The following is a 10,520-nucleotide window of genomic DNA, read 5'->3' on the forward strand; positions in this document are numbered from 1 at the left end:
TGACTGGAAAAAAAATTGAAATGTTTTTAGTAAAAGATTGAAAAATGGGAATTTTAGGTTCCTTTATCAACTGTTTTCCTTATTCACATGAAAGGTGATTTCTGCACAGTTCTGGGAGAGATGAGCCTTTACAGAGGCCAGTGAAGCCTTGCTTACCCAGAGCCCGGGTGACCAGGAGTGAATACTTGATGTTCATAGACAGAGAAGGATCTATCAAATGAGAGGATTCTTTTTGTGAAAATTTGTGTGAGACTTGCAGTTCAAGGCTATGATATTACAAGAGAAAGAGAATGATAAAAGGTTTTATTGGCTTGTCTCTCTTCCACCCACACAGCAAAGGAAATGTGTGTGTGTGTACACAAATAGGTATGTGTGTGCACTGAAAATAATATGCAGCTGTGACAGTGACCTGTTTTACAACAATTGTAGTTAAACACCCAATAAGTTTTGAGAAGACATTTTAAGAGGATTATCATCTCAAAAAGATTACAGTAAGGTAGCTGAATTGTCTGATTTGAGACCTAGAAGTTGGACTTAAATAAGGGTGTACCAGTTTGTTTATTTCACTACCAGGCCAGCTGAAGTGGTCTGAGACTTTCAAGACTTGCCTGGTTTATTATTCACGTAGTTAACTTTATTGCACAATAAGACAGTCTGACAAAAGTCCAAAAACTGGTATAATTGATGCTACAATACTGGTGCACTCTGCTGCATTCAGTGATGCTAGCATTATCAAATAAATCCACTTTAAATACTCAAGGAGATAAGCCCCTTTGCCCTACCACCAGAGGTACAAATACTTAATAGTATACCACCATTTGGAAAAGTTCTGCTTCCACCTGCTAATGTAAAATGAGCTGTGCATGACAGAAACAGGTTCCTAGTATGTTAAAATAATGAAATTATTTGCTTTTACTGTTTTGGAAAGCAGCAGCATCTTCCCACTAAGGAATGTGGAGCACAGCCCACTAAGTATTTGTCTTGCCCTGTCTCTAACATTGTTTAAGTTGGGGGAGGGAAGGAAGGAAAAGCTTAACTTTCTCCAACTGTTCACACGCTTCTGCAAGACAACAAATTCAAAGCTACAACCATATGTTAAGATGATGTTTTTAAGTCTGTTTATATTGGTTTCTAGAACACATAAGGCAACCAAGTTAAAAACATTTTCTCCAAGAAATTTTATCTGAACAATGAACCCTACATGATCACAGAATTAAAGCAAGTGCAAAGAGATACATGCAGGAGGTCCTTCAGAGAAGTGTCACGAGTCCCATGAGTTGTGGTTCATTTACTTCTGGTTTCTTGGTTGTGAGGCCATGTACAGTGCTATTAGACAGTAGATAGTCCCGCCTATTGTTAGAGCCATAGTGGTCCGATAAAGCAGCTTATCTGGAACTCCTCGTTTCAGGTGTACTGGCAGCCCATCTGCTTTCTGTGGGAAGAGTTTAAAAACAAAGCAAACAAAAAAAGAAATTAACACCCATACCAAGGCCGCAAGGGACAAGCTACCTCAGGTAAATTAAAGAGACTTCCATGAGGGAAACCTCCTGGCAAACAGGCTATTTATAATCAAGAGTATTCTGCATTTTTCATTTAGCAAGACAAACACAAAGGCAAGTTAATTTTATTAGCCAAAGCTGTTAAGTGCAGGCAGAAAGAATAGATCTTGAAATATTTCTAAAGAGGACCTGGATGGGAAAAGTGTCACTAACAGAAGAATGTGAAAAGATATGTATAAAAGGTTATTCACCAAGTCAGACTGACACATTCCAAATGCAAGTAGCATGTAAGAGAGAAAAGGGTACATCATATAATGCACGTTCTTGATTAAAAAAAAAAAGAAGCTTAACTGATTTGTTTTATGAAAAGTCCTAGTATGCTTAGAAATTGCATAGCTAACAAACTGGCTTTGAAACCTTTACTGTGCTCTTCTCATACTGCATTATAAACAGCCTCAGTAATATTCAAATTATTATATACAAAACAGTAATGATCTGCTTTGCTCCTCCAGAACTGCTTTGCAGCATATGCTTGGATTCCCAAGTGCTTCCAATAGCCAAATAATACAATAAGCATCTTCTGAAGCCATTTAAAAGATAGACAATATACTAGACTTTCTACTTTCTATATTTATCTCCTATACTAGGCATATATACCTTGTAGTATAGTAAAATATACAGGTTATAGTGTACACTTTTTTTAACTAGACTTTACAAAATTTTGGTACTGCAGAATGACAAAAGTAGTTAGCTACATTACAATAAGGAAAGATATGTCCCACTCTTCAGTTTTATGTTACTCTCAAAGTTGTCGTTACCTGAAAAATTTTCTGTAGGTCTGGCACCTTGTTTTTACCCAAGAAAGAATCAGTTGCTGGTAAATCTGAAGCAAGTTTACTTGTTGTCCCAAAACTCAGAGGTGGGGATTCAGTGGAAACTATTGGTTTGAGTCCCTGCATAAATAAAGATTAAAATATCAAGGTATATAACACTTGCAAATGTACCAACTGTCAAGTCAGGCAGGCGCACTGCCAGTCATTGCATGGATGTATTACAAAGTATATTTATCTGGTATGAAGACCTGTGACAATGAGCTAAAGACACATTGTTGGCCCACTCATTTTGCAGCTACAGCTTTGGGTCACGGCTTAGCAAGGGTAACAGAAGCCTCCCTTCTGATTTCTTCACAACGTAAATTGATAGCTATCGTAAGTTTTTCTGTGCTGGTACTCGTTCCAAATTGTTGCTTGTTTTTCACACATAGTCAGGCTCTATCTGAGTAGTAGGATTAGAAGCAAGAAATCCCTGATGCTTGGGTTAGAGTGAGGAGACATCAGTGAACTCTCCTGAATGCTGCAAGCAGGAGCTAACTTTTTCAGGAGCGGTCTCTGAAATTACTTCAACAGTTACTACATAATTGCAATTCCTGCTTATTGTGATCATGTCCACTTTATTTCATGAGCTCTCTGTAGTGTATAAAACTGTAAATACTGAGAACTGGAGTAAGCTGCAAAGTACTTCAGACAGTTCCATGACAAAGATACTTCTTTCATAGTTTTCAAACTCACGGATAGGGGGCTTAAAAATGTAATTAGCAACCTGTATCACTTCTGATTAGCACTGAAACTCCTGCCTCTACAGGATACCACCTGGCTGCAAGACACACTGTATTGAATTATGAGGAGAGGCTGAAGGAGCTGGGGTTATTCAGCCTGGAGAAGAGGAGGCTGAGGGGAGACCTTATTGCTCTCTACAACTACCTGAAAGGAGGCTGTAGAGAGGTGGGGGTCAGTCTCTTCTCCCAAGTCACAGGCAATAGGACTAGAGGAAATGGCCTCAAGTTACGCCAGGGGAGGTTCAGGCTGAAAGGACTATCAGATATTGGAATGGGCTGCCCAGGGAGGTGGTTGAGGCACCACCCCTGGAGGTTCAAAACACGGGTTGATGTAGTGCTGGGAGATATGGTTTAGTGATGGTGTTGCTCTTTGTTTGTTGTGTGGGTGTTAATTTTTGTCAAAATTAGGTTGACGGTTGGACAAGATGATTCTTAAGGTCCCTTCCAACCTAGAAGATTCTGTGATTCTGTGAATTACTATTAGAATAGGGAAATCAGTCGTGTTAACAACTGCAAGTTATCGTATACTTTTTCAGGCTTTAGAAATACATTCCTGTTCAGATCTCCCTTCTTTGGGAGTAATGGGAGATTTAAACCTAACTGCATCATGAAATCAAAGGAAAACATTTCAGAAAACTCATATGATCATCAGTGTACTGTTGTAAATGACTTCCAAAGCAGCATGGCACCAGTTAAGAACATCACATAGCAATTTAAATAAAAATCATTGACATGATTCAGGGAAGAGTACAACAGAACCTGCTGCAGAAGAGACAGTCCAGTGTGCCTAACATAGATACTGCAGTAATCAGGGTCTCTCACCCCAACATGAAATTCCACTTGAATTCCACCCATGAATTGTGAATCTTGTGGGCCGCTCCAACCAAGCTCAGTTAAATTAGTGTAACTGTGTGGCTGTTCCAACTGGGTATTTGTCTGTGTTTATTGAGAGAAAGTGGGAAGCGCTTTATCTCGCGCCCAGCTGCTTGCTAAGCTTAGTGTGGCTGAAGAGGAATCCTCAGTATTACATATAAGAATTTCAGCACATCATTTTTTAAGCAAGTGATTAAGGCATCTTAAATGGCCCTTAATTGCCACTTGTATTTAACATGACTAAAACTGCAGTTTTATTTAGTAACATCAGTGTATCAGTACACTCAAGATAGCACTGAGGAATGAATGCCTCTACACATTTGACATGTGCTTCATAAGAAAGTGTTTCACGATGATATTTCCTCTTCTAATAGTAAGGTGTTAATCTTAGATTTCTAATCATATTAACAGAAATTTGTTCCAATTCTTGGACAAGGTACAGTAGATGTACTCGTGCAGGAAAATCAGCATGCTACAGCAATGACTTTGTGATATGCTCAAGTCCTCAATTAAAGCTCAGAACATGTAGCTAATCCAAACCAAACAAAACTCTCTGCCTACCTCTCTGTAAAGTGTGTTTGTTTTCCTGTCAGAGGTTTGAAGGTCTTAGGACACAATCTATCTGATGGTTGGCCAACATACTCAAAACAACCTTATGCCTTGCTAGCATGAATTCCCAAGCTAGATTTACAAAAGAGTTAAGGATTCAGAGCACAAATCAATGGAGAGAGCACCAAGCAAGTTTTTAAATGTTAGGGGAAAGAAAACAGAGGTAAGGACCAAAATGAAAAGGGGAAATGGGAAAGAAAGTTAAGCTAAGAATTATTATTTCAGAACATGCAATGAAGTAACTTTTATGAACTTGCTGAACCTAGACACTTCTAACATAAATACCAGGTCCTTCGTAGTAGAACATGCCTCACTGCATGAGGTAAAAGATATTTGTTAACACAAACACAAGGATGCTTTTAGGTAGGAACCTTTGAAGCTTTGTTTGTATTGGGATGACACAAGTAAAAGTGGCTTTGTGTACATTTTAAGTATCATCTACAGCATAAAAGGTTAAACATTATAGTTCCTCAATGAACTCCAAGCAATTCCAATGAACTCTCCAGGTTAAGAGCTGGGGTTGTTCAGCCTAGAGAAGAGAAGGTTCTGAGGAGACCTTATAGCAGTCTTCCAGTGCTTAAAGAGGGCCTACAGGAGAGATGGGGAGGGACTCTTTATCAGGGAGTGTAGTGACGGGACAAGGGGTAACAGTTTTAAAATCAAAGAGGTATTAGGAAGAAATTCTTTGCTGTGAGGGTGGTGAGACACTGGAACAAGGTGCCCAGAGGAGCTGTGGATGCCCCATCCCTGGAGGCGTTCAAGGCCAGGTTGGATGGGGCTTCGAGCAACCTGGTCTAGTGGGAGGTGTCCCTGCCCATGGCAGGGGGGTTGGAACTCAGTGATCTCTAAGGTCCCTTCCAACCCAAAACATTCTATAAATTCATAACAGATAAAATCAAAAGATCTGTGGTTTGTGGGGGTTTTAAATAGCTACAAGCAAAATAAGTTGCATCAAGTGAAGATAGGGTAGTATGACTGAATTTCTACTAGGCTCACAGTCAGCCTTGAACCAGGGAAAAGTTCATATAGTCATCCTCACCTGATGGCATTTGAAACTGGTGTCACTATCTGTACTTAAAACATAAGCCAATTCTGAATTAATAGTTTTTATTGTATTTGTAATGGTTATGGCAGTTGTTATCCTCCTAAATATAAGCAGTAGTTTTTAATCTATTTGACTCCTCACCTGCACTGAGAAAGTTCCCGTTTATTTAACAGGCTAAATTGTTCCTACTACTTTACATAACTTTGTTAAATACAAAATTAAATCTTTTAAGAATGCTAAGACTGAGATGGAAAGAACAATACAGGTTTCAAACTAAGATTTTTTTTTTTTGTTAATGTTTTTTTTTAATTATGTTACTGTCAGCAAAGGAATTTCTGAAATACATTTTGACTGATATTTTAAAAGCCCATAATAAGCTTAAAACCTGCAGCAGAACAATACTCCATTGGGAAGCATCATAATGTAACAGTATAGAATAGAGTGAATTATTATTCTATATATTTGACCAAGCAGAATTTGAACTGCAGGATGTCTTCATTTTTCCGGAAATATAAAAATAAATAGAAGCATGAAAAGCAAACCATTTTACATGCTGAGCTATGGTTTTATTAAATACAACAATGAAATCAATAGGAAAAAACTTACTTTGTTTAGGACTTAAGACCTATTTACTCATGTGATTCCTTTCATATTTTAATCTCTATTTATTGCAAACAATTTTATCAGACTGAAAAGTCTGACTGTGTGACCTGGGAGTTGAGTCAAACTAAAAAAATAAAAAAAGTTCTACCAAAAAGCTGGCCTAAGAACATTGTAAAGCAGGATTGAAAGTAACTTTTAAAAATATAAAAAACATAGCTATTCTATTGCATAGCATAGAATAGCTAAGTGTGCCACAGTTGTGGAATAAACTGTGTGAATGGTGAGCCAGCTATGGAAGACAGTGTTGCTTTCATCAATACAAAAAACCCCACAGTTATAAAGCAAGACATTATTTGTAAAATGCTCCTGCTTGGATACAATCTCATCTTCTCAACTGTATTTTCTCAAAAAAACAGGTTTTGATATTTCAGTGATGACACTGAAATGAAAAACAATGCCCAATGATGACCTAAAAAGAAATCACTACAATGTTCTAAAAGAAAAGTATTTCTATTCCTTGGATATTCTCTTTCCTGCCTTGCAGAGTAAGAAAGTGAGATCTGTCTAGACTTTTTTGCCAGCTAATTTTGCATAGACCCTTTACAAACCGATTTTGATATATGACACTACAGCATTTTAATCGAGACAATGTCAATAATTCAGAATTTATCATGTCTTTCTGCATCTAGTGCAACGATACTCATACATACCTAATATTCATTAACAGAACAGAATGTGGGATAACAGTGAATTCTGTGTTCTTCTCTTATCTTGCTTCTCCCTTTTTAATCCCTAAAAAGAAAGATGTCCTTAAAAGGGGGTGATTTGTTACTATGTAATGGAGCCTCCTGAACAGAAAAGTAAGCAATACTCCACAACCTGGGCTCCAGAAGCCAAGAGTGTTGTCTTTAGGACAACCTTACTCCAGGTGGTTATCAGAGCTTTCTGGGTTTCTGTGATGTGCCTTTTCTCTTATGATCTTGGAAAGGACGTATTGTTTGCAGAAAAATAGTCACAATATAGCTAGAGACTAATGCATACTGTTCTAAACTATACTATTCCAGAAAGGGGGCTTGGGCATGAAGCCCCAAAGGTAATCCCAGTGGTAACCGTAGCTTTTGTTTTCCTCTACACAGATGAAGTATCTTTGAATATAACCTTGTGTAGAAGAGGCAAGAAGTGACCCAAACACTGCAATAGTGACTTCATTGTCTTGATAACCTCCCTGTAGCTGCTGACTGGCTGGTCTTAGGTCTGCACATGACCCCTGCCCATACATTTTCTCTTCTCCAGGTAGAACAAGCCTCATTTCCCCATCGTGTCCTCACAGGGCAAGTGCTCCCTCACTCCTACCATCTTGGTGACCTCTGCTGAACTTGTTCCAGTTGATCAAGAACATTCCCACACTGGGGGGCCCACAACTGGATGTGGTACCTAGATGTGATCCAATGAGCACTGGGTAGAGGGAAATCGTCACTGTCCTGGCTCACAACCAGCTTGCTGTCTGGGGTCTCTACCAGAGCTGCTCCCACCAGCCTGTCAGTTCCCAGCTTGTTTTCTTGCCAGGGGCCCTTCCTTCCCGCGTGCATAACTTTGCCTTTTTCCTCCATGGAAATTCACAGTGTTCCTATCAGCTCATTTCTCTAGTCAAGATAGGTACTTCAGAACAGCAGCTCTTCAAACATTTTGGAGCCACTGCCATGATGTCTTCTGTAAACTTGGTAAGAGTGCACTCTATTGCCTGCTCCAGGTAACCAATAAAGTCCTGCAGTAACCTGCAGTATTCCACTTGTTATGAGCATCCTGGCAGAGTATAACACATTAACCACTGTGCTAAGCCTGGTTATCCAGTTCTCCTTCATCTTTCTCATTGTCTATCCACCTAAGCTGTAACATCTTAACCTCAAAATTCAAAATTTAAAGCTTTGTAGTTGGTCTTAGCGCCTTGAAACAATTTGAGATTCTTTAAAATCTTAATACAATATTCTTGTTTGCAGAAGAGACTGGATTTTCCAAGTAAAACTTGCATAGTCAAGGATACCCTGGAAAACAGAAGTGTAAACCAGGTTGCTAACAGAATTAGGCTAGGAATGAATGAAATGGAGTTATTTGTGTAACACAACACACAATAGTCTAAAAGAATGTAGTTTCTTTGTTGCCTTTTATTAATGAGTTTTTAAGGAAAAAGACACACTATAACTTTTAGTTCACGTCTGTGCATACACATGTATCTACTTTTTTTTTTTTCTCTTAATACCTAAAGTCATATCAGATATGTTTGTTTTCTGGAGGCAGTTCTTTGGAAGGCTGACTTTTAAAAAATCGTTCTTCCAATCCTTAACCTCTAGGTTTTGGGATCTTTTTTAATTACTAAACTGTAAGAGGAACCTAAGTTTTTCAAAGTTTACTCAGAAACTTGAACATGGTATGGCAACCCTGTTGCAACTTCCCCGTGACAGGATCACATTACAAATCTTCCTAGTTTACTTAAGAATCTGTGTTGACGTACATAAAAGGAAACAAGGTCCGTGATTGTTTTTTTTCGCTAACATGCAACTCGTCAATGCCTTGAAATGGCTGATATAATCAGGATCCACTCTCCCCTCCACTCCTCCAGAATTAGCTATGTACTTTAAAGTATGCATTAAATAGGATTATATTTTCCAATCTTTAACCTGTATACACTTAGTAAATACATCAGCATCATATAAAGAAAAGGCTGTTTTTCATTTTGCTTTAAACAGACTTCGATAGATGTGCTTCCTCTCTAATAAGGATTTTAATGCTGTCAGTAATTAGTTTTTCTGCATGCGTAGACAAGAGACTAGCTACGGTGCTGTTCAGATTTGCCAACTGCGACTTTAAAAAAAGCCAAGGCTCTAGCTCAAGGGCAGTCGTACGTGGTGAAAGCGTGTTAATTTCTTGCTACAACACCCAACGCATGCCCAAACTGAACTAAGAGGTGCAGGGCAGCACGAAGGGTCGCCCAAGGTCACGGGCCAGGCCGGGTACGCTAGCGGCACGGTGAGGGGGGGGAGCGGAAAATCCCTCCCCAGCGAAACAAGCCCCCGCCAGGTCCCGAAGGCCCCGGCCGGCGAGACCATCACCACAGCAGCCGCCAAGCGCCCTCCGCCCGGCAGCACGCACTCCCCCGCCACCTCCAGCTCCCCGCGACACCCGCCCGCCCGCCACCACCGCGCGGGGCTGCGTCTTCCCCGGCGGCCAGAGCCCCCGGGGGAGCGAACGGCGCCGCGCAAGGAGGAGGAGGACGGCGAAGGTCACCGCCGCGAGGGCGCCCAGGAGGAGGGCGGCAGCGGCGGCGGCCCCGTTACCTGGGGGTTGTAGGCGGCGGAGGCGGCGGCCTCGACCAGCCGCTGCGTGACGCCGCTGAACTTGTAGTACATGGCTGGGGGCCACCGGCACGCGCCCTCCCAACGGCCCACCGGCTGCGGCGGCGGCGGCGACGTCTCGCGCGGAAGGACCCCAGCCGGCTCGCTGCGACGCCTTAGCCTGCCCAAGGCCCGCTGGCTCGCGGGCCCCCGCCACGAACGCCTGCGAGCGGTGAGCCTCGGGAGGCCGCCAAAGAAGCGGGGTGAAAAAAAAAAATCTGATGAAATACACGAATCGTTCCTCAAGGCGTTGGGAGCGCCTCTCCCCCTCTAAGGTCTGCCGCTCCCAAAGCGAGGCTGGCGGCAACTTCCAGTCAGGCAGCAAGCTGGACCCCTAACCGGGCGAGCCGCAGTGCGCGTGCGCACCACTGCAAGAGGAGGAGAATGCGAATGCGCACGGGTAAAACAAGGCTCGTGTGCGTGGTGGTCACCCCACGGCGGCACAGCCCATCCTGTCCCTCCTGAGGCCTGGCGGCCCCGGCCGTCCCTCAGCCGCCTTACTGCTGGCTGAGGCAGTGGTCTCTGTTTCCCGTCCCTCAGCCGCTGCCTTGTACCCGGCTGAGGCAGTGGTCTCTGTTTCTCGGGCTGTGTGCGCTTCCCGCTGCTGAGCTCGGGGCCTCAGACTTCGGGGCAGCCGAAGTGGTGGCCTGAAGTGTTTGTTTTCTGATAGAAATTAAGAAGGGGCAGCAGAGGTTTTGTTTCCTGGCGCCTAATTGCTGTGCCTCCACTCCGTCAAGTGATTCCCTTCTCTCCCACCATCTTTTGAAAGCATCTGAAACCTCTAATTTGTTTCATAAAGTGAGGTTTTCATTCAATGAAATCAGCACTGTGAACTTGGGGAGTGTGATATGATGCTGCTTCTGTTGTGAATTTAATCTTCCTGATGA

General features: G+C 41.9%; 1 protein-coding gene across 2 annotated transcripts; it reads right to left on the reverse strand.

The window, feature by feature from the left end:
• Positions 1 to 286: 286 nt before the first annotated feature.
• On the reverse strand, positions 287 to 9,751 carry LOC106893159 (cytochrome c oxidase subunit 7A-related protein, mitochondrial). Of its 2 annotated transcripts, XM_014950886.1 has the most exons (3): positions 9,577 to 9,751; positions 2,318 to 2,452; positions 287 to 1,432 (listed from the first exon to the last, which is right to left on the reverse strand). In XM_014950886.1, exons 1-3 carry the CDS (start codon positions 9,646 to 9,648, stop codon positions 1,289 to 1,291), a joined length of 351 nt encoding a protein of 116 aa, XP_014806372.1. In that variant the 5' UTR covers positions 9,649 to 9,751; the 3' UTR covers positions 287 to 1,288. The 2 variants fall into 2 exon arrangements, with proteins under 2 accessions (XP_014806372.1, XP_014806373.1); XM_014950887.1 differs by lacking the exon at positions 2,318 to 2,452 and having other exon boundaries at positions 9,577 to 9,738.
• Between the last annotated feature and the right edge of the window lie 769 nt (positions 9,752 to 10,520).

Source organism: Calidris pugnax, unplaced genomic scaffold, assembly GCF_001431845.1.
Source record: "Calidris pugnax isolate Ruff unplaced genomic scaffold, ASM143184v1 scaffold24, whole genome shotgun sequence".
Classification (NCBI taxonomy): Eukaryota; Metazoa; Chordata; class Aves; order Charadriiformes; family Scolopacidae; genus Calidris; species Calidris pugnax.